General features: G+C 35.9%; 1 protein-coding gene across 7 annotated transcripts in view; it reads left to right on the forward strand.

Moving 5' to 3' along the window:
• The window catches only part of DNAH12 (dynein axonemal heavy chain 12), a 228,390-nt gene that overhangs the window by 47,763 nt on the left and 155,758 nt on the right, over positions 1 to 24,869 (forward strand). For all 7 annotated transcript variants that reach the window (XM_082738549.1, XM_082738550.1, XM_082738545.1 and 4 more), the window contains 10 exons: positions 4,259 to 4,384; positions 5,400 to 5,534; positions 6,062 to 6,255; positions 6,780 to 7,023; positions 15,982 to 16,167; positions 16,958 to 17,158; positions 19,339 to 19,533; positions 20,995 to 21,116; positions 21,210 to 21,492; positions 24,556 to 24,675. In XM_082738549.1, the coding sequence (XP_082594675.1) occupies positions 4,259 to 4,384; positions 5,400 to 5,534; positions 6,062 to 6,255; positions 6,780 to 7,023; positions 15,982 to 16,167; positions 16,958 to 17,158; positions 19,339 to 19,533; positions 20,995 to 21,116; positions 21,210 to 21,492; positions 24,556 to 24,675 (1,806 nt within the window). The remainder of the gene's footprint in view (positions 1 to 4,258; positions 4,385 to 5,399; positions 5,535 to 6,061; positions 6,256 to 6,779; positions 7,024 to 15,981; positions 16,168 to 16,957; positions 17,159 to 19,338; positions 19,534 to 20,994; positions 21,117 to 21,209; positions 21,493 to 24,555; positions 24,676 to 24,869) is intronic.

Here is a 24,869-nt window from a genome sequence, read left to right on the forward strand (position 1 = left end):
ATTGACTGTATTCCCTGTGCTGTACCCATTACTCCCATGACTTATTCATTCTATAACTAGAAGCCTGCATCTCCCAATCCCTTACACCCATTTGGCCCTTCCCCTCACCCCTTTCCCTCTGGCAACCATCAGTTTGTTCTTGATTTATAGGTCTGATTCTGGCAATACTAAGTCTTGATACCTGGTAAAGCATGTCCTCCCATTCTTCCTCACCAAGTTTTTTGCTTGTTCTTGACCCTTAGCATTTTCATATCAATTTTAGAATTAGCTTATCGCATTTCATAAAATAGCGTTTTGGGATTTGGGTTGAGATTGCCTCAAACTGATAATAAATTTTGGGGCACCTGGGTGGCTCAGTGGGTTAAGCCACTGCCTTAGGCTCAGGTCATGATCTCAGGGTCCTGGGATCGAGTCCCGCATCGGGCTCTCTGCTCATCGGGGAGCCTGCTTCCTCCTCTCTCTCTGCCTACCTCTCTGCCTACTTGTGATCTCTCTCTGTCAAATAAATAAATAAAATCTTAAAAAAAACATAATAAATTTTGAGAATTAGGATCTTTCTAATATAAATTTTAGAATCTGTTTTCTCATTCCACAAAAATCTGTTAAGATTTTTTTTTAAATTCTTTTGTTCTTTATTAAGTTGCTCAATAATGCATTCAATTTTCTGGGAGACTATAATAAAGACAAGTCATATATTCAACACTATGTATCAACACAAGTGGATAAGGCTAACATTCACTATTCTGATGCTTGCATTTGCATTGATATTATATTAATAATTGTTAACAGGCTATATTCTATTTACATTTTGCCCCAATGTATGAAGTTTAATTGGCAACTCTAAAGTGATTTAAAATTGCAAATTTTAATGCCCTCACAGACTCTTAATTCAAGAGTGATAATGGTACACATACTAGTAACTTGTTTAATTTCTACTTTTTTAAAAAATTTTTTAAATTTTGTTTTTGTACTTTATTTTTTATTTTTTTTAAAGATTTTATTTATTATTTGACAGGCAGAAATTACAAGTAGGCTGAGAGGCAGGCAGAGAGAGAGAAGGAGGAAGCAGGCTCCCTGCTGAGCAGAGAGCCCGATGTGGGGCTCGATCCCAGGACTCTGGGATCATGACCTGAGCTGAAGGCAGAGGCTTTAACCCACTGAGCCACCCAGGCACCCCGTACTTTTTTTTTAAATTTATATTTTATTTTCAGCATAACAGTATTCATTATTTTTACACCACACCCAGTGCTCCATGCAATCTGTGCCCTCTATAACACCCACCACCTGGTACCCCGACCTCCCACCCCCCGCCCCTTCAAAACCCTCAGATTGTTTTTCAGAGTCCATAGTCTCTCATGGTTCGCCTCCCCTTCCAATTTCCCCCAACTCCCTTCTCCTGTCTCCCCATGTCCTCCATGCTATTTGTTATGCTCCACAAATAAGTGAAACCATATGATAATTGACTCTCTCTGCTTGACTTATTTCACTCAGCATAATCTCTTCCAGTCCCGTCCATGTTGCTACAAAAGTTGGGTATTCATCCTTTCTGATGGAGGCATAATACTCCATAGTGTATATGGACCACATCTTCCTTATCCCTTTGTCCGTTGAAGGGCATCTTGGTTCTTTCCACAGTTTGGCGACCATGGCCATTGCTGTTATAAACATTGGGGTACAGATGGCCCTTCTTTTCACTACATCTGTATCTTTGGGGTAAATACCCAGTAGTGCAATGGCAGTGTCATAAGGAAGTTCTATTTTTAATTTCTTGAGGAATCTCCACACTGTTCTCCAAAGTGGCTGCACCAACTTGCATTCCCACCAACAGTATAAGAGGGTTCCCCTTTCTACACATCCCTTCCAACACGTGTTGTTTCCTGTCTTGCTAATTTTCGCCATTCTGACTGGTGTAAGGTGATATCTCAATGTAGTTTTAATTTGAATCTTCCTAATGGCTAGTGATGATGAACATTTTTTCATGTATCTGAGAGCCATTTATATGTCTTCATTGGAGAAGTGTCTGTCCATATCTTCTGCCCATTTTTTGATATGATTGTCTGTTTTGTGTGTGTTGAGTTTGAGGAGTTCATTATAGATCCTGTTAAGATTTTGATTAGGAATGCATTAAATAGAATTGGTACATTAAAAAAAAGAATTGGCACATTTATACATATATACTTCCAATTCATGATATCTCTTTTATTTATTTGCCTCTTCTTTAAATCTCTCAGCATTTTGTAATTTCCTCTGTAGAAGTTGTACACATCTTTTTAAGATAAATTTTCAGGTACTTAATATCTTTTAATGTTATATTAAATGATATCTTTAAATTTTTAAATCTTTTTATTACCTGAATACAGAAATATATTTATTTTTTTATTTTTCTAAAGTTTTTATTTATTTATTTTACAGAGAGAGACACAGTAAGAGAGGGAACACAAGCAGGGGGAGTGGGAGAGGGAAAAGCAGGCTTCCTGCCAAGCAGGGAGTCCCATGTGGCGCTCAATCACAGGACCCTGGGATCATGACCTGAGTTGAAAGCAGATGCTTAATGACTGAGCCACCCAGGCACCCAAAATATAATTAACTCATAAAATAATTAATAGACCTTATTTTTCAGATGAGCTTTAGATTTATATAAAAACTGAGCAGATAGGGGCGCCTGGGTGGCTCAGTGGGTTAAAGCCTCTACCTTCAGCACAGGTCGTGATCCCTGGGTCCTGGGATCAAGTCCCACATCAGGCTCTCTGTTCAGTGGGGGAGCTTGCTTCCCTTCCTCTCTCTCTGCCTGTCTCTCTGCCTACTTGTGATCTCTGTCAAATAAATAAATGAAATCTTTAAAAAAAATTGAGCAGATAGTACAGAGTGTTCCTATATTACATAGTCCCTGTTGCCCCTCCCCCAAGTCAATTTACTCGTTATTACCATCTTACATTAGTATGGTACATTTGTTACAATTAATAAACTAGTATCAATACATTATTAACTAATGTCCACAAGTTATTCAGTTTTTCTTAGTTTTTAATGTCCTTTTTCTGTTTCAGGAGCCTATCTTAGATGCTGCATTATATCTAATTGTGACTTCTTAGTCTCCTCTTGGTTCTGACAGTTTCTCAGATACATTTTGTTTTGTTTTATTTTTAAGTAACCTTCACACCCAACATGAGCTTGAACTCCAACCCTGTGATCAAGTGTTGCATGCTCTACCAACTGAGCCAGCCAGGCTCCCCCTCTTTTGTTTTGTTTTTAATGACCTTGGTAGTGTTGAGAAGTATGGGTCAGGTATATCAGAGGGTAGCCCTGTTTTGGAATTCATCTGATGTTTTTCTCATGAGTAAACTGAGGTAGTGGTTTGAAGGAGGATCACAAAGGTAAATGCCATTTTCATCACATCATATCAAGGGTACATATTATCACCATGACTTCCACTATTGGTGTTGACCTTGATCACCAGTCTGAAGTAGCATTTATCAGGTCTCTCCACTCTTTTCTCTCCCTTTCCACAATGTCCTCTCTGGAAGGAAGTCATTACTTGCTGCCCACACTTCAGAGTTGGGAAGTTAACATTCTCCCAGAATAGAGTAGCTACATAATTTATTTGGAATTCTTCTACATGGAGATTTATCTCCTTCGCCCCTTATTAATTTATTCAATTACTTATTTACATCACTATGGACTTATGGATATTTATTTTATACTTTGCACTATAATATAAAATTTGTTATATATAAATTCATATTGATCACTGGATTTTTTCTTAATTTTGAAATTTCTTTTTTCTTTAAAAACCTTAACTTTAAAAATGTTGTATATTGAAGTGCTTGAGTGGCTCAGTTAGTTAAGTGGCTGACTCTTGATTTTGGCTCTCAGGGCCCTGGGATCAAGCCCTGCATAGTCAAGCTCTGTGCACAGCAGGGAGTCAGCTTGAGGATTTCTGTCCCTCTCTAACTGCCCCTCTGCCCCTCAGGTGTGTGTGTGTGCTCTCTCTCCCTCTCAAATAAATACATAAATCTTTAAAAAAAAGTAAAAATATTATATATTTTTTATTTCTCTTCATTTTAATAGTTTATCAGAAGACTTTTTTGGGACGTTTACATATACCATTGTATAAATTACAAGTAGTGAGAGTTTGGTTCTGCCCTCATAAACATGACATGTTTCCAAAACGTTGTTTAGAGTATTAGAAATTTTTGGTTCCTCTCTTTTCCATGCCTTAGTTTTTCTACCTGGTGTATTATATCTGGAATTTTTTTTGTAGGAATCCAAACGCCGAATGAGTTACTTTTTAGATGTCTTCCTATTTTCTCAAGAAGACTTAGCTTTAAATTCAGCTACCCTTATGTGGCCTAGGAAAATTAATCCCATCTTTGATGAAAATGATGAGGTAAATATCTTTTTCAGTATATATTTTTGTCTTCTGACATTTTAAGCACATTTATTTGATCTATCTTTAAATATTATATCTGTCAATATGAGTTTGGTGTTTATGGTCCTGCAGATTAAGAACAGGCTGTTGGGCTTAATAGAGGGTCTGGTGAGAAGTGGGACAGACATTAAAGAGGTCAGAACTATTATAGGCTGGTAATAATAGTAAGCATTGCCTTAAGTGTTTTGCAGTTAGTAATTCATATAATACCTGCAAAAATCCCAGGCGTTTCTATTTCCCCATTTCATAGATGAGAAAAGTGAGTCTCAGAGAAGTTAAGTAACTGGTCCAGTATCAGAAAAGAAGTAGCAGATTCAGAATTTTATATCATATTGAATATAATTTAGATTTTGGGAAAGTTCTAGTGTAAACCAGCTTCTCCTAAAGTGGAAAGTGAGATGATACAGTAATAAAAAAACAAGTCAGATAAACCAAAGTTCTAGTGCAGATTTATGCTTTTTGACTTTGTGACATTGGACGTGCCTCTTGATTTCTATATGCCTAAATTTCTTCATTTCTGAACTGGTAATAATAATAATAATAAATAGAAATAAATAATAGTAATAAATATTAATAAAAATAAAATAGTAATAATAATAATAAACAACTAATAATAATAACTAATAATAAGCTAATAATAATAAACTAATAAACTAAACTACAGTGCTAATGTAAGTAAGGTATTAGGTAGTTCCTGACCCATGGCATGTGCTCAGTAAGAGGTAGCTTCTATTGTTATCCCAGCATTTGTTAAATAAAGTATCTAATTAATATAAAAGGTCATTTCAGAGAGCTAGGAAAAATTTTCTGGGTGGTTTATTATTTTTTTCTGTTTTTATATTAGTGTTACATTTTTTGTACTCATTTTTACTTCTGTGGTGTTTTTTATTACCATAGAAAGCATTCAAATTTCTGACTTTTAAGTTTCCTTTGTAACAAAATAATTAACCTGATCAAATTGTCTTTTAAAAAGCTCATTGAGAATGCTAAACATAAAAAGGAAAATGAGCTAATTGCCAAGAGAGAGAAACTGATTTTGGAAATAGAAAAGGAATCACGGCGCATGGAAGAATTTACAGAATTTGCAGAATTGGACCGCATGCAACAGGTATGATAAACACAGAAGAGAATAGCTCTAATAGGCTTGTAGATTAATACTGAATATTTTTGCATACATTGAAAAATCTAGAAACACATACTTATTATGGCAAAGAGGGGTCCGACTCTTAGGCCTGGAACTTGTATTACTTATGTGATCTTTCTTGTGACTTAGTTTTCTATCTGTAAAATAGATGGAACCATATCTTTTGCTTCATATCATAGTAGTGTTGTAAAGTTGATATTTAAAGTTGCAGTGTGGGTGACTGGTGGCTCAGTCGGTTAAGTGTCTGCCTGCAGCTGAGACCATGATCCCAGAATTATGGGGTCGAGTCCTGCATTGGTCCCCCTCTTCAGCTGGGAGGCTGCTCCCCCTTGCTCATGCTCTCTCTCTCTTCCTCTCAAATAAATAAAATCTTAAAAAAAATTAAGTTGCAGTGTAAATGCAAGGATACAACCTATGCAGTGTCATATAATCTTATTATTTTTATAACATTACTTGGATATTTCTTAAGACAAAAAATTTTTTGCTTTCAGTATGTGACAGATGTAAGGCAACTACAGAAACGTATTCAGGAATCTGAGGAAGCAGTTCAGTTTATTAATAAAGAAGAGGAACTTTTCAAATGGGAATTGACAAAGTATCCTGAACTGGATAAATTGAAAGTGAACATTGAGCCCTATCAGAAGTTTTTCAATCTTGTTCTGAAGTGGCAACGAACAGAAAAACGGTAATTTCTGGTAATGTAATAAAAATTAAGCAAGTTATGTAAAAGGATTTGTAAGATGTATAGTGATTTTTTGATGTTGCTGTTGGCTAAGTTTTTAAAAGTAGGACATGTTCGTCTATTGGAAAGAGAACCAACTGTCTTACAGGAGAAATGCCAACTGGTGCTAAAGTAGCCCCTGACCTTACTAATTTATAAAGTCTCACTTGGGTTTTCAGAGCTAATTCACTTTTTTATGCAGTTACTGAAGTTGACTAATATTTCTGAAGTCAAATCTGCATTTCATTTGGCTACTTTTAGTCATCCATTTATACTCTGATACATATTTTAGCACATGCAGCATGACTAAGATGATGGTGTTGATCTTTTCTCTCTACCATCAGCTCTACCTATGTGATTGAGAAAAACTGCTAATTGCTCTTGCCCATAGTTGTTTCTCCTAAATGAAGAGCATAGCCTAAAGAATCTCTAAGTCCTCCTTTGTGTTCCAGAAGTTTCTGAGTTTAATATTTTGTTTTTCAATTCAGGTGGATGGATGGAGGGTTTTTGGACCTTAATGGGGAAAGTATGGAAGCTGATGTGGATGAATTTTCCCGAGAAATTTTTAAGACACTGAAATTTTTCCAAATGAAGCAAAAGAAGGAATTACAAGAAAAAAGAAAGGCAGCAAAAAGGCGATCTCTAGGAGAAGAGAGACTTGAAGAAGAACCGAAGGAGAATCCTACTATTACTATGTGCTCCACAGTAATGGAGCAGATAAAAGTTTTTAAGGTACGAACACATTTCATGACATTTTAGAAAGCCCTGGGAGGAGCTGTTCACATCATCCAGTGCTAATGGAGAGAAAGAGAAAGATTTGGAAGCAAATCCAGCTGAATCTGGAAAACTTGATCTATTACTAAATCCATGCTTCATCTTTTACTGATAAAGTCAATGAAATCAGTCCCTTCGTAGAACAATGCATGGCAAATAGCAAAGCCTAGAATGACTAGCCACAACCATATAGAGGGTAAAAAACAACTAGTGCAGACCAGTCAGCCTATCCAAGGGCAACACTGAAGGGTATCAATTAGTTGGGAAAGCTTTGAAGTCACACCACTTAGGTTTGTATCACAATTCCATGCTTGGTAGTGGCATACCTTGGACAAGCTATTTAGCCTCCCAGGCTTCAGTCATTTTCACAAGAGGATAATTGTTTTTGTGACAATGAATAAGGCCTCCAGCATCCCTAGGCAGCAGAGAAGTGCATGTTCAGAGTGCAAACTTGGATGGGATTTGGGGCATTGTTCCTGTCTTTGCCCAGTGCTCTCAGAGATTCCATGAGCTGCCTGAATTTTTTTTTTAAAGAAACCACTTAAAATAGTTTTCAATACTTAATATAGCTGTGTGACTTATAAAATATAAAAAGATATATTTGAGGGGCACCTGTGTGTACCAGTTGGTTAAACATCTGACTCTTGATCTCAGCTTAGGTCTTGATCTCAGGGTTGTGAGTTCAAGCTCAGTATTGGGCTCCATGTTGGGTGTAGACCTACTTAAAATAAGAAAAGTTGTATCTGGAAAGTTTCCTTCCCATGCTTCTCACCCATATAACTCAGGTTATCAATGTTATGACTTTCGTGTGTCTACTTCCAGAATTTGGGTACGCATATAACAATGTGAATATATATCCTTATTCTTCCATCTTTCTACATAAAATATAGTATACTGTATGTATTATTTTCCCCCTTTGTTTTGATTACTTTATCTTTGAGAATTTTCTCATCCTGTATTACCTTTTTCTCTCTCTCTTTTTTCTTTGGACCTATATAATATTATATATTGGTATTAGATTTCCTGTGTGTGTGAAGTTGTGACTGCAAGGTAAATTCCAGAATAATAGTAAATGCCAGGTTAAAATCTATGGTCAAATTACCTTACATAGGGGCTATACCTATTTAAAGTCTCATCACACTCAACAAGAAAATATCCTCAAACTTGGGTTTTTGCTAATCCGCTAAGAGAATTTTCATTTTTCTTATAACATAAAGTATTAAGCACATTTGTATATATTTAAGAATGTTTTGTATTTCTTTGTGAACTGTTGGGTCTTACCATTGTCTGTCTATTGAATTATTGGTTTTTTTCTTACTGATTTCTAGGATATAATATATATTAATATTATTTATATTTCTATATTAATATTAATTATGTTAATATTTCTATGATGTATTAATTTCCTAGGACATTAAAACACACATGTATTAAAACAATATATATTATTATATGTAAAACATATATATTAGAGAGACTAAGCTTTGTCTATGATGTGTTTTGCAAATATTTGTTATTTGTTTTTTTGACTTTATCATGGCTCTTGTCTTACAGAAGCCTTTTTTAAAAAGAGATTTTTAGGGTGCATGGGTGGCTCAGTGGGTTAAAGCCTCTGCCTTCAGCTCAGGTCATGATCCCAGGGTCCTGGGATCGAGCCCCGCATCCGGCTCTCTGCTCAGCAGGGAGCCTGCTTCCTCCTCTTTCTCTGCCTGCCTCTCTGCCTCCTTGTGATCTCTGTCTGTCAAATAAATAAATAAATCTTTAAAAAATATATATTTATTTACTTATTTATCATTTAATTTTATTTTGTTTGAGAGAGAGCATGAGCAAAGGGAGCATGAACAAGAGGAGGAGGGACAGAGGAGGGAAAGGAAGAGAGAGAATTTCAGGTAGACTCCCTGCTGAGGACAGAGCCCTACTTAGGGCTCGATCTCACCACTCTGAGATAATGACCTGAACTGAAACTAAGTTGGATGTTTAACCAACTGAACCATCCAGGCACATCCTTGCAGAAGCCTCTTTATGTTTTTATTTGAATTTAGATTTATTATTCCATAGTTAATGGGAAAGGAAGGTTTTTATTTTATGTAGTTTTCATTATTTTTCCTTTTTTTAAAAAAATTAAGTAATCCCTATGCACAATATAGGACTCGAACCCACCACTCTGAGATCAAGAGTTTCATGCCCCACCAACTGAGTCAGGTGCCCCCATTCTTTTCCTTTGTGTACTGAATTTTAAATTATAGCTAGAAATGCTTTCCTCATTCCAAGATAATGTTTTCTTCTAGTATTTTCATAGTTTTTTATTTGTTAACATTTTATTGAGGATTCTTGAGGAGAGAGGACATTGATCTTAATTTTCTTGTAATGTCTTTGTCAGGTTTTGGTATTAGGATTATATTGACTTTATGAAACAAATGGGAAGTTCTATCTTCTCTATTTTCTTTCTTTTTAAAAAAGTATTATTCATTTGAGGGGTGCTTGGGTGGCTCAGTGGGCTAAAGCCTCTGCCTTCGGCTCAGGTCATGATCCTGGAGTCCTGGGATCGAGCCCCGCATCCGGCTCTCTGCGCAGCAAGGAGCCTGCTTCCCCTCTTTCTCTCTCTGCCTGCCTCTCTGCCTACTTGTAATCTCTGTCACATAAATCTGTCAAATAAATAAATAAATAAATAAATAATCTTTTAAAAAATAATAAATAAATAAAAATCTTTTTTAAAAAAGTTTTATTCATATGAGAGAGAGAGTAGAGCAAGAGAGAGAGAACCTTAGCAGGGAGGGGGGCAGAGGGAGAGAAAGAAACGGACACTGTTGAGCAGGGAACCTGACTCAGGGCTGCATCCCAGGACCCTTGATCAGCAGGGTGCCTGCTTCCCTTCCTCTCTCTCTGCCCGCTTTTCTGCCTACTTGTGATCTCTGTCTGTCAAATAAATAAATAAATAGAATTTTTTTAAAAACACAGTTTTACTTATTTGAGAGAGAGAGAGAGAGAAGGCAAGCACGAGCAGGGGGAAGAGGGAGAAGCAGGCTCCCTGCTGACCCAAGCTGAAGGCAAATGCTTAGCCAGATGAGCCACTTAGGTGTTCCAAGCCCTTAACTATTAAAAGTCACTCCCCATTTCCTCTTACTCCCAGAGCATGGCAACTATTAATCTACTTTGTGTCTCTTTGAATTTATCTACCCTAGACATTTCATATAAAGGAATCATTGTATATGGCCTTCAGGACTGGCTTTTTTCACTTAGCATATGTTTTCACATTCTTCAGTGTTGTAATATATATCATAGTTCATTCTTTTTTTTGATGAATAATACTCTATTATATGGGTATATCACATTTCATTTATCCATTCATCACTTGATGGATGTTTACATTATTTTCACTTTTTAGGTCTTATGAATAATGCCACTAGAATATTCATGTACAAGTTTTTGTGTGGACATGTTTCACTTCTCTTGGGTATATACTTAGGAGTGGAATTGTGGGGTTACATGGTGATTCTGTGTTTAAATTTTTGAGGGACTGTCAAGCTATTTTCCGACTGAGCTACCCAGGCGTCCCTGTCAAGCTATTTTCCAAAGTGGCAGCACTATTTTACATTCCCATCAATGATGCATGGGGTTTCCAATTTGTCCACATCCTTGTGAACACTTTTTATTGTCAGTCTTTTTGAGCATAGCCATCTCAATGAGTATGAAGTGGTATCTCATTGTGGTTTTGATTTATATTTGCCTAATGAGTAAAGATATTGAGCATCTTTTCATGTGCTTATTGATCATTTTTGTATTTCCTTTGCAGAAATATCTGCTTAAATCCTTTGTCCACTTTTAAGTTGGGTTATTTTTCTCTTTATTAAATTGTGGGGTTTTTTTGTATATTGCAAATACAAGTCCTTTATGATTTAAAAATTTTTCTTCTGGGGCGCCTGGGTGGCTCAGTTGGTTAAGCATCAGACTCTTAATATCAGCTCAGTTTATGATCTCAGGGTTATGAGATTGAGCCCTGCGTCAGGCTGGGTATGGAGCTGGCTTAAGATTCTCTTTCTCAGGGCACCTGGGTGTCTCAGTGGGCTGAGCCTCTGCTTTCGGCTCAGGTCATGGTCTTGGATTCCTGGGATTGAGCCCCACATTGGACTCTCTGCTCGGCAGGGGGCCTGCTTCTCCCTATCTCTCTGCCTGCCTCTCTGCCTATTTGTGATCTCTGTCAAATAAATAAATAAAATCTTAAAAAAAAAAAAAAGATTCTCTTTCTCCCCCTGCCTGTCCTCTGCCATTTGCATCCAGGCACAGGTTCTCTCTCTCTCAAAATAAATAAATAAATAAATAAATTAATTCATTAAAATTAAAATTAAAATAAATATATATATATAATTTTTTTCTCCCATTTATTCTGATGATGTGTTTTGAGGCACAAAAGTGTTAAATTCTGATGATGTCTCATTTATCTATTTTTTTGTTGTTGTTTGTGCTTTTGGTGTCATATCTAAAAAATGGTTGCCTAATCCATGAATAATTACTAAGGAAGACATGAAATCTCTTAGAGATTTTCATTTATTATATCTTTAAGAAAAATCTTTCCACTATCTTTTCCTTGGATAAGGACAACCCAGTAATGGGCCCTTTGTGGCTATGATATTGTTGTTCACAGCTCTTCTTGATAGATCTAATACAAATTTGGGGATAATGTTACTGTATGCTGAAGGTCAGTAACTCTTAGGTGTACCTGTCTTAGATAGTTATGCTGTGCATTTTTTACTTGTATCAGATTTTTATTTGTCCCTGATACCTTTGGGATTTTTTTGAGAAATGGAATAATAATGCAGCATCAGCGTATTAAAATATGTTTTAAACCTTAAAAAAAAAGGGAAGCTGGGATTGCATTGAATCTTTAGATAGATTTGGCAAGTACTGCCATCTTAATGATATTAATTCTTCCAGTATCTGAGCATGAGGTATTTTTACATTTATTTAGTCTTCTTTTTTTTTTTTTTTACTTTCTCTATTTTAAAATTATTTTTATTAATATATAATGTATTTTTTTTAGGGGTACAGGTCTGTGATTCATCAGTCTTACACAATTCACGGTACTCATCATAGCATATACCCTCCCCAATGTTCATCACCCAACCACCCCATCCCTCCCACCCCCATCCCCTCCAGCAATCCTCAGTGTGTTTCCTGAGATTAAGAGTCTCTTATGGTTTGTCTCTGTCCCTAGTCCCATCTTGTTTCATCTTTCCCTCCCTTCCCCCGTGATATATATATATACATATATGTATATGTATATATATATCTCGCATCTTCTTTATCCATCCATTCATCTGTTGATGGACTTCTTTAATTTCTTTTAATAATCATTTGTAATTTTCAGTGTATAAGTGTTGCATTTCTTTTATTTTATCTTTTTTAAAAAGATTTTATTTATTTATTTATTTGTCAGAGAGAGAGAGAGCAAGCACACCCAGGCAGGCAGAGTGGCAGGCAGAGGTAGAGAGAGAAGCAGGCTCCCTACTGAGCAAGGAGCCCAATGCGGGACTTGATTCCAGGACCCTGGGATCATGACCTGAGCCAAAGGCAGTGGCTTAACCAACTGAGCCACCCAGGCGTCCCTATTTTATGTTTCTTGATGCTATCATATATGAGATTTTTTCCCCTCTACTTTCAGTTTTGGGTTTTTATTGCTAGTTTATAGAAGTACTATTGATTTTTATATGTTGGTCTTGTATCCTGCAACCTTGCTGAATTCATTTATTAGTTTTAATGGTTTTAAAATGAATTTCATAGTGGAGCACCTGACTGGCTCAAGCGGTGGAGCATGCAACTCTTGATGTCAGGGTTGTAAGTTCGAGCCCCACTTGGGTGTCCAGATTACTTAAAAATAAAATTAAGGGACACCTTGGTGGCTCAGTTAGTTAAGTGGCTGCCTTCCGCTCATGTCATGATCCCAGGGTCCTGGGATAGAGTCCTGCATTGGGCTCCTTGCTTAGTGGGGAGCCTGCTTCTACCTCTGCCTGCTGCTCCCTCCTTGCGCTCTCTCTCTGACAAATAAATAAGTAAAATATAAAAATAAAATAAAAATTTAAAAACTGAATTCCTTAGAATTTTCTATATACAGCATCATGTAACCTGTAAATAGAGCTAGTTTTATGTTTTTCTTTTCAATCTAATTGTCTTTTTACAATTTTTTTATATAATTAGTGGCTTGGATATTGACATTAGTTAATAATAATAATGTTAATAATTAGTCTTCTAGTTCAATATTTTTGTTGTACAGGTCACATGAATTGACTTTTGTCCTTCAGAGAGAACACAATGTAGCAAGAGAAGTGACTGTAAACAACTGGTAATGGAAGGCAGAATGAGAAATTCATGGGTAGAGGATAGCAGTATCCTTTGAAAGAAAAGGGCATGGAGCAATTAATTTTGTCATTTGGAAAACAGATAAGGCTTTACTAAGGAGGTGACCAGAAGTATAAGTATGATTTTGTTGGGCTTGGAACAGGAAAAGATAAGTGTTCTTTCTCTGTCTCTCTTTGTTAATACATTTTTATTATCTAATAGTTGAAGAATATATGTTACATATTTGTAAGCTATGAAGAAAATGAACATGCATGAATCCTTCCCTATTTTTTAAAACAGAAAAATTATCAATACTCCTGCTTCTCTCTATGTAATCCTTCCCTATCTTAAACCCTTTTACCCCTTTAAAAATAAGTATGTCATAAATTGTAATTCTCTTTTGTTTGCTCACATTTATATGTAACAATTTATACAAATATATCATCTATTTGTAGTCTTACATGACTTGATATTTTTCACTCAGCCTTATGTTTCTAAAACTCATCCTTTATTTTCACTGCTTAGTTACCTAATTAGTTACATTATTTAGTTACCTAATTCCTTGATTTTCCTACTTGTAGTGTTATGAACAAAAATCCCTCAAAGTACTTACATTTCATGTTTCTTCTTCTGTGAAATGTCTCTTTATGCCCTTTGACTCTTTTGTCACTTTTGTTTTAGTGGTTGTTTCTGAATTTTTATTGTTAGTTTATGGAATTTTTTATAATATATTCTAAGTAATAATCCTTTGTCACTTATATGATAATGAATCTATCTTTATCATGGTATTTAGATTTTCTTTAACATCTTTTAATAAAATTATAGCTTTGCACAGTTTTCACATAATTTATTCCTAGGTAGGAGCACCCGGCTGGTTCAGTTGGAAAAGCATGTGACTCTTGATCTTAGGGTTGTGGGTGTGAACCACAAATTGGGTGTAGAGATTACTAAAAAATATATAAATAAACTTTTAAAAAATTATATTTTATTTATTTATTTGACAGAGTGAGATCACAAGTAGGCAGTGAGGCAGATGAAGGGAGGGGGGGGGAAGCAGGCTCCCTGCTGAGCAGAGAGCCCAATGCAGGGCTTGATTACAGGACCCTGAGAATGACTCAAAGGCAGAGGCTTAACCCACTGAGCCACCCAGGTGCCCCTGAACTTTAAAATATTAAACAAAATTTATCCCTAGGTACTTTATTTTATTGTTGTTATGGTAAATTGGTCTTTTTTGTTAATTATATATAGTAATGGCTTATATACAGTATTTTTTAAAAATTTTCCTTATATTAATTTAATATCCAGTCATTGTACATAGACAATAATCTGTGAACAATGTCAGGTTTTTTTTTCCCCATTATACCCTCTAGGTCCATCCATGTTGCAAATATATGATCTTATTCTTTTTTTTTTTTTCAGAGAGAGAGTATACACACTTGCGTGAGTTGGGGGGGAGGGACGGAGGGAGAAGAAGAGAGAGAGAACCCTAAGCATGCTCCATGCCCAGCACAAAGTGTGCTTTGAGGTTCTATCTGAAAACCTTGAGATCATGGCCTGACCCAAAATCAAGAGTTGGAGGCTTAACTGACTGAGCCACCCAGGGGCCCTGATCCCATTCTTTTTTATGCCTGAATTATATTCCGTTGTATGTATACCACATCCTCTTTCATTCATCAGTTGAATAGACACTTAGATTGTTTCCATGTCTTGGCTATTATAAATAATACTGAAGTAAACATGGTGTGCATATATCCTTTTGAATTCATATTTTTGTTTTCTTTGGGTAGTTTTGCTTTTTAAAATTTCTCTTCCCCGTAACTTTTATTTGCTTATATTACTTCACTGGCTTGGAGACTCAATAGAGTGTACATTAGAAGTAGTAATAATAGGTATGTTTATCTTGTTCTTGATTTTAAAGAAAATTAAGGAGGGCATGAGTTGTAATGAGCACTGGGTGTTATATACAACTAATGAATCATTGAACACTACATCAAAAACTAATGATTTACCATATTTTGGCTAATTGAACATAATAATAAAAAGAACTTTAAAAAATAAAGAAAATGTTCTAATGTCAGTATCAAGAATGATAAACTAGGTATTTTCACTTGGTAGTTAATTTTCACTTCTAAACAGAAGTTACATTTTGGCATTTTGATGCAGACTTTTCCCCCTTTTATGTTATGTGTGTATATGCATGTATTTATAACTATATATTATGTTACATGTTTCTACATATAATATATAGAACAACTTGTGTTTCTATAATAATACCACAGTTTTAATTAACATAGTCTAATCATATAGTTTGATATCAGATAGATTATTTACCCCTCTCCTTTTTTGCTCTTAAAATTTTCTAGGCTATTTCTAAATGTTTATTTATGCAGGTGAACTTTAGAATCATTTTGTTAGTTTCCCTTCTCCTCTAAAATCTAATCAGGATTTTGACTGGACTCATCAAATATGTCAAATAATTTCAAGAACTGTAGCCTTTACACTAATGAGGCTTTATCTATAAAATCTATGTGTGCATGGCAGTCAAAAAGAGAGACTCATTATTATTTATATTTTCACCTTTAGGATTATATCCCTACTGTCTCTATCCTGTGCAACCCAGGAATGAGACCTCGTCACTGGAAGCAGATATCAGAAATTGTAGGCTATGACTTGACTCCAGACTCTGGAACTACTCTGAGAAAAATTTTAAAATTAAACCTTACACCATACTTGGAAAAATTTGAAGTGATAAGTGCAGGTGCAAGCAAGGTAAATATGAAGATCAACCAAAAATCATTTATTTGAAAGGTCATTTATGTGATGAGTTTGTTAATCAAATGATCATAGTTTTTGCTGGGGTTGAGTGTATAGTACTGGATAGTAGTGGGAGGAGATGAAGGAACACAATGGGAGACCACTCTTTTTTCCCCCCATGAAGTGTACACTTTTATACTACTTCTTCGTAGGAAATCCAGGCTAGAAATGTCTCCTTTGACTTTTTAATGTGTGTGTTTGTCATGTGATGTGTATGTATTCTAGTAGAACAAGTATGGCCTTCTAGGGTTCTTGAACTATACAGGAAGTATCTTCAGACTATATCTTATAGAAAGGCTACCTCACAGAAAGTTCAACACGTATTTTAGTCTAGTGTCTACCTAATAAAGATTTTATTTATTTACTTGAAATACTGAGATCACAAGTAGGAAGGGAAGCAGGCAGAGAAAGAAGAGGGGAAGGAGGCTCCCCGCCGAGCAGAGAGCTCCACCTGAGCCGAAGGCAGAGCCTTTAACCCACTGAGCCACCCAGGCACCCCAGTGTCTACTTTAATACTGACAGTAGTAGTTTTCTTAAAGTGAATTTTTCTTAAATTACACTATTTTTCTTAGGAATCTTTAAACTGTTTGAGAAACCTTTTTAACCTAAAGAGAGTTATAGTGTCTTATACTAAGAAAATGACCGTGTAATTCATCCAGTGCTTACTGAATTTACCAGGGCAAGTTGATACAGTATATAAGACTTTTCTTTGCCATCCCCTTCTTTCTCCTTTTCTCCCTTTTAGGAATTTTCATTAGAGAAAGCCCTGCATACAATGATGGGAACCTGGGATGACATTGCTTTTCACATAAGTCCGTATCGTGATACTGGAGTTTCTATTCTTTCTTCAGTAGATGAGATTCAGGCTCTCCTTGATGATCAAATTATAAAAACTCAGACAATGAGAGGCTCACCTTTCATCAAACCATTTGAAAAAGAGATCAAGGTATGCTAAATATGATAACTTCTGGTCATTTTAAAAATTGTTACCTTATTATGTATGTATTCTTGTAGGAATAAGCTTGTTGGATAGATTTGGTGACATACAGGAACAGATATTTAAAATTAATGTGAAGCCTTATAGAACAGATCTGAGACATTAACTCTAATAATTTTGAAAAGAACAAATTTTTTATTAGAAAAAAACTTGGAGGGGCACATATTGTATGGAGTACTGGGTGTGATGCATAAACAATGAATCTTGGAACACTGGAAAAATAAAATAAAGTAAAAAAAAACCACAGAACTTCCCCAATGACAGTGATAGACTTGGAAGGAAAAGAGTTGGTACTACTGATTCTAACTTTAGATAGTATAGACACTGTTTCATTCTTGTAACTTGTAATGAAGTTCTATATACTATACTTTAGCTATATTTGTAAACAACAAGCTTGAGAGTCCTTTAGAATAATTAATGAATTATGGTCCACTTGATATCAAAAAAAATTATATTTGAGGCTATAAGATTATTTCATATTCTTATAATTGATATAGGTAGATACAGAAAGCAAACACAAATTATAATAATAGCATCATGGCTAGTATCAAAATTCTAACTGGGGGCTATATAAAATGGGGGAAAAGACAGACAACAAACGGATGCTTCCCTTGATATTTATAGCCCCTACTCTAGAGGCTTTACATTTATTAAACCATCTAACCCCCATAACAGGTGTTCAAGATGGGCAATGTTTTCTGTACTCAGAGATAAGGACCAAGCTATAGGAAGATAGGTAATTTACCCACATTTACCCAGGTAATAATTGACAAAACTAGGATTCAAACTGAGGTAGTCTGGTTTTAATTTGAACATAAATAGTTCTCCATAGAAGACCTTGGCTCTCAGAAATTTGGAGAAGATGGAGTAGTGTTCTTTCAAAAGGACCTAATGCTACACATTTTCTCATAAACCAAGCTGGTCTGCTTCTTCTGATAAGATATTATGTCTTCTGTAGAATTTTCTTATTTAACAAGAGAGAATTTATGAAAAAATTTAAAAGCTCTAAGAGCTTTTAAAACAATAAAAACAAGAGACCTAATTTCTTGACACATAGAATATAGGCCATATATTTAAGAACAAAAGAAATCGTATAATGATCTTCAGCTAGTGAAATATCTTGTCAATTCTAGAAGACCTATGAGACTAAGGGGACCTGTTTCCTTGTCCCTCCTCCTGCCCCCCTCAAAGTTGTGTTAATGTAGAGTCAGATTTCCCAACCTGGTACTAATAACATGTTGCGCTCAATAATTCTTTGTCGTGGGGGCTGTCTTGTACATGTTAGGAAGTTTGGCGATGTTCCTGGCCTCTACCCATGAGATATTAGTAGTACCTTCACCCCTCAGTTGTGACAAATTAAAATATCTCCACACATTGTCAAATGTCCCTTGGGGTGGAAGGCAAAATAGCCCCTGGGTTGATAAGCACTGTTGTACAGCAGGACTTTTCTGGATGATTTTCAGGCTTGGAATCATTCCCTAAAGATAAAGAAATTGGTCTAGATAACTATAGTCATTTCCTATGGTGAGTTCCAATGACTTAGGAAAACCTGGGACTTCCTAGAGTTTTTCTAAATCCATGTGATACCCATAAATGACCCTGAGCTGTTTGGCATTGATTTAAAAATAACAGTAAATTTTAGGGGCACCTGGGTGGCTCAGTGGGTTAAAGCCTCTGCTTTCGGCTCAGGTCATGGTCCCAGGGTCCTGGGATCGAGCCCCGCATCGGGCTCTCTGTTCAGCGGGGAACCTGCTTCCTTCTCTCTCTCTCTCTCTGCCTGCCTCTCTGCCTGCTTGTGATCTCTCTGTCAAATAAATAAATAAAATCTTAAAAAAAAATAACAGTAAATTTTAAGTAAATATTCCATGCTGTAATTTTTAAAAAAGATTTTATTTATTTATTTGTCAGAGAGAGAGCAAGCATAGGCAGGTGGAGTAGCAGGCAGAGGGAGGAACAGGCTCCCAGCTGATCAAGGAGCCTGATGTAGAACTTGATCCCAGGACCCCAGGATCATGACTTGGGCTGAAGGCAGACACTTAACTGACTGAGCCTTCCAGGTGTTCCTCCTTGTTGTAATTTATGGCTTTTCTTTAATAACTGGAATTTAGTATGGTGTGCTTTTCATTAAGGCCTGGGAGGACCGCTTGATTCGAATACAAGAAACGATTGATGAATGGTTAAAAGTACAAGCTCACTGGCTGTACTTGGAGCCCATATTTTGTTCTGAGGATATCATGCAACAGATGCCAGAAGAAGGGCGTCAGTTTCAGACAGTAGACAGACATTGGAGAGATATCATGAAGTTCTGTACAAAAGATCCAAAGGTGAAGTCTTTATTTTCTCTTACAAATAAAGGGAACCTTTAACTGTGGTTATTCAAAAGCATCTGACTCTTTTTTTCTGATTACAAAAGCAAAACCTGCTCATTGTATACAAACTTAAAAGTTCAGAAAAATAGAAGAAAGTGCAAAGCATTAAGATAATTTTACTTTTCAAATCATACAATACACTACTTATAACTCTAATGGTGCAGCTGCCTCAAATGCATATTTAACTCATTTGACTGCGGTAGATACTCACAGCTATTCTTCTCTTGTAAAATAAACTAAAATAAGAAGAGGAAGGGGATGGACAGAGAGAAAGAGAAAGAGAAAGGGAGGAAGAATGAATATAGGTGATTCACTTGACATTCTACTCAATGACTTTATATGCTTGGGAGCAATAGGAATATAGGATTTGCTGTTCTCTCAGTTGACCTCACTTGCTACGTATCTCTCCTAGTGAGTATAGCACCTTGTCAAGTGTGTTCTCATGTTGAAAGACAGACTATGTATTTTTCATACACAAAGTACTCATAGTTGAAAGATATATATTCACTTTTTAAATCTGGGTTTCAACCTAAAATGTAACAATTTATTTCAATGCTGGATGAAAATTAGCCATGCTGGACTTAGTGAGAGTCAATAATATGCTCAAACTATGAGTTCCAAGGATTTTGCCTTACACAGTGATCTTAGAACCTTTGTGAAACACGATTTCTGGTAGATCAGAAGTCAGCAACTTTTTTCTGCGAAGGAGCAGGCAGTAAATATTTTAGACTTTGTGGGACATACAGTCTTTTTGCAACTACTCAATTCTGCCACTGTTGTGGGGAGAAAGCAGCCAGAGACAGTATGTTACTAAACGGATGTGTCTGTGGTATAATAAAACTTTCTGGACAGTGACATTTTATGTGCCATGAAATGTGATTTTTCTTTTCATTTTTCATCCTTTTAAAAGTGTAAAAATTCTTAGCTCATTGGTCTGGCAGCAGAGTGCATTCATCTATCAAAACATCAAGTTGTACACCTTAAATAAATACAATTTTTATTTGTCAATTGTAACTTATAAAGCTGAAAAAAAAAAAAGACTAGCAGCAAGTCGGATTTAACCTGTGGGATATAGTTCACCAACTTATACTGTAGATTGTTCACAGTTGACAGCTGTAAATGTGAAAATTAAACCACACACCAACCTAATGGACTTTTCCCACATCATTCAGAAGAATATATGAGAAATGAAATATGCATGACAATTATAACTTCTCATTTGTAACTTGCATCCTTGGTTAAGACTATTTCTGATTTATTGAATTATAATAATTTTAAATGACAAAATATTTTACAACAATTTTCATAAGCCTTTCGACATTTCAACATTTTTGACATATACAATAGACTAATGCTTGGGATTTACAGTTATATCTGGTATATAAGTGCTGACCTGAACGAATGTGTATCTTTTAGGTTCTTGCTGCTACTTCTCTAACAGGTTTATTGGAAAAACTGCAGAACTGCAACGAACTTTTGGAGAAAATTATGAAAGGGCTTAATGCATATCTTGAAAAAAAACGGCTTTTCTTCCCTCGGTATGATGGGTAATTAATTGTGCTATAACTAAAACCATTTTCTGATACATGATGAAGGAGAACTAAAACATTTTGTATTTTCATGTTTTCTAGTTTTTTCTTCTTATCTAATGATGAAATGTTAGAGATTTTGTCAGAGACCAAAGATCCACTTAGAGTTCAGCCTCATTTAAAAAAATGCTTCGAGGGCATTGCTAAGTTGGAATTCCTTCCTAATTTGGACATTAAGGCCATGTATAGCTCTGAAGGGGAGCGAGTGGAACTGATTGCCCTCATTTCCACATCTGCAGCGCGAGGTGCTGTGGAAAAGTGGCTCATTCAAGTGGAAGATTTAATGCTCCGGAGTATTCATGATGTGATCGCGGCAGCCCGGCTGGTGCGTTTCCAAAGATTTAATTTCAGGAACACCCTGTGTTCCACAAGTGCTTTCTTTTTAGGAGGTTTTGAATTTGTGTTGGTAAATTACTATTTATGGTTATTATTATTTTAAGCCATTTATTATATTTTTACTCTTTGTTTCTAACATTATTAAGATAATGATATTAGTAAGAATTGATAATATGTGTGCTTTATTTACTTACTTGATAGAGACACAGCGAGAGAGGGAACACAAGCAAGGGTGTGGGAGAGGGAGAAGCAGATAATATGTGTGCTTGAGTGCTATAAAGGACAAAAGGTTTTATGAGATGAGAAAGTATAAGGTATATATAATTTAGAATGGAGGGGGTGTTTCTAGTGATAGGCTCTTACAGAGAGTGAGATTGAAAGTGAGACCCAAAGTAGGAATTAACGAGATAAAGAGCAAAGGGAAGAGCATTCAGGTATCTTGTGTATAGAGCCTGGGGTCAGAAAGAACCTCAGACAGGGGTGTGAAACCTGTGATCTACTGCTGTTTACACCTTAGATACTCAAAATGAGATAAACAAACATTAAAAGAGGGTATATAATATATGAAAGAAATGTAACACTGAAGTACGACATGTACCTTACTTATGCTGATCCAATTAACTTAATCTTGAATAATGAAATTCAGTATATTTCTGTCTTTAGGAACACAAATGAACAGTTATGTAGTAAAATTAAAAAAAAAAAAGGCATTGCAGCCTTTTAAAATCCAACAACTCACTTTTTTTTTTTTTAATTTTTTATTTTTTATAAACATATATTTTTATCCCCAGGGGTACAGGTCTGTGAATCACCAGGTTTACACACTTCACAGCACTCACCAAAGCACATACCCTCCCCAATGTCCATAATCCCACCCCCTTCTCCCAAACCCCCTCCCCCCAGCAACCCTCAGTTTGTTTTGTGAGATTAAGAGTCACTTATGGTTTGTCTCCCTCCCAATCCCATCTTGTTTCATTTATTCTTCTCCTACCCACTTAAGCCTCCATGTTGCATCACCACTTCCTCATATCAGGGAGATCATATTATAGTTCTCTTTCTCTGCTTGAACTAGAGCGTATCATGCTTACCAACAACTCACTTTATGTGAGTGACGTATCCCCTTTCTTTCACCCCATGAAGCTCATCTTATTGCAGTGGCTATTCTATTCAGCTTTAATATTCCTGCAAATAAATCTTGGCTTTTTCTCTTCTTTTTCTATTTATGATTCCAAACAGATTAAAACATGTAGGTAAAAAATCCAACATTATCCATGAAAGTATTTCTTAATTAGTATAGAAATTTACCTTCTGTGTGTCTATAAATGACTCATCCATTTTTTGAAACTTCTCCTTCTTTGAAACTTGTCATTTGTTTTTATTTCTAAATGTTGCTAATAAAATGTATTTAAGTAATAATATATTTATATCTTTATGTTTAACATTGTTTTATCTAATGGTGTTATTGTATTAAAAATACAGTTCCCATTAGTGTCAACTTCAAATTTTGTTCTGCAGCTTTTTCAATTTATAACTTGTATCTGCTATTATTACTTGAAGCAAGTCATTTTTCTATTATTTTTTTCTTTTTTTGTTTTTAAAGATTTTATTTACTTATTTGATAGAGACACAGCGAGAGAGGAAACACAAGCAAGGGTGTGGGAGAGGGAGAAGCAGGCTTCCCGCTGAGCAGGGAGCCCAATGTTGGGCTCAATCCCAGGACCCTGGGATCATGACCTGAGCAAAGGCAGACGCATAATGACTGAGCCACCCAGGCGCCCATGAAGCTTGTTATTTTTTTAGGAGATTAAACTCCACCCTCAATCTATTTAAATACATTTTGAACATAAAAAGTTAGAAAAAAATGAGAATATAATTTGAACTCAAAAGCACAGATTGTTAAATTATTTATAATTCAACAAATATATAATTTTAAGAAAAGATATAATTTATTTGAGAGAGAGGCAGTGAGAGAGAGCATGAGCGAGGAGAAGGTCAGAGGGAGAAGCAGACTCCCCGTAGAGGTGGGAGCCCGATGCGGGACTCGCTCCTGGGACTCCGGGATCATGACCTGAGCTGAAAGCAGTCGTCCAACCAACTGAGCCACCCAGGCGTCCCAACAAATATATAATATTTTGGAAGATTTTATTTATTTGACAGAGCAAGAGCGAGAGCAGGAACACAAGCAGGGGGAGTGGGAGAGGAGAAGCAGGCTTCCCGATGAGTAGGCAGCCCGATGTGGAGCTCAGTCCCAGGACCCTTGGATCATGACTGAGCCAAAGATAGATGCCCAAGGACTGAGCCACCCAGGCACCCCTATTATTGTTCGAATTATATACTCTGGTCATATAAGTTTTTAGAAAAGCTATAGATAAATCCTACAAGGGTCCTAGCTACTAATTCAGTTTTCCACTAGATTATATAATCTCCTTTTCAATTAAATCAGCATCGATATATAATCTATTAAACCAATTTTTTTTTACAGATTAATAAATCCCTTACATTTCATTATAATAGAAGTGATATGTATTCTGTATAGAAAACTTGACAACTCCCTATAGCAAAGTAGCATAAAAACGTATAAAATTGGGACACTTGGGTGGCTGCGTCGTTAAGCGTCTGCTTCCGCTCAGGTCATGATCCCAGAATCCTGGGATCAAGTCCCGCATGTTCAGTGGGAAGACTGCTTCTCCCCCTTCTACTCCCCCTGCTTGTGTTCCTTCTCTTGCTGTGTCTTTCTTTGTCAAACAAATAAATAAAATCTTTAAAAATATATAGAAATAAACTTCTGGAATAATCAACAATCACATTTTTCCAGAGATAACTGATTATTAACATATTAGTGTTCATTTTACTACTCTTTTATGAATAAACAAATGATTTAAAAAGCTGTTTATTACAATTTTTCTTTTAAATAGTCATCTGGAAATTTTCATAACTATGTGATATTCTAGCCTATAAATATATCAAGTGTTGTATTTCCCCATTATTAGACATTTAGCTTTTTATTCCTTTCATAATCTTTTAAAGTTAGAAATGCATTTTAATTGTTCAGGCATATCCAGAATCTGCAAGAAAAGACTGGGTTCGAGAGTGGCCTGGCCAAGTTGTACTCTGTGTTTCTCAAATGTTCTGGACTTCTGAGACACAGGAAGTTATAAGTGGTGGGACAGAGGTAAAGCATTTATTTATTTATTTATTTATTTATTTGAGAGCGCATATGCAGGGGAGGGGCAGAAGGAAGAGGGAGAATCTTAAGCATGCTCCATACCCAGTATGGAGTCTGAAATACAGCTCGATCTTACAACCCTGAGATCAAACCTGAGCCGAAATGAAGAGTCGAATGCTTAACCAACTGAGCTACCCAGG

Source organism: Mustela nivalis (genome assembly GCF_964662115.1).
Source record: "Mustela nivalis genome assembly, chromosome: 1".
Classification (NCBI taxonomy): Eukaryota; Metazoa; Chordata; class Mammalia; order Carnivora; family Mustelidae; genus Mustela; species Mustela nivalis.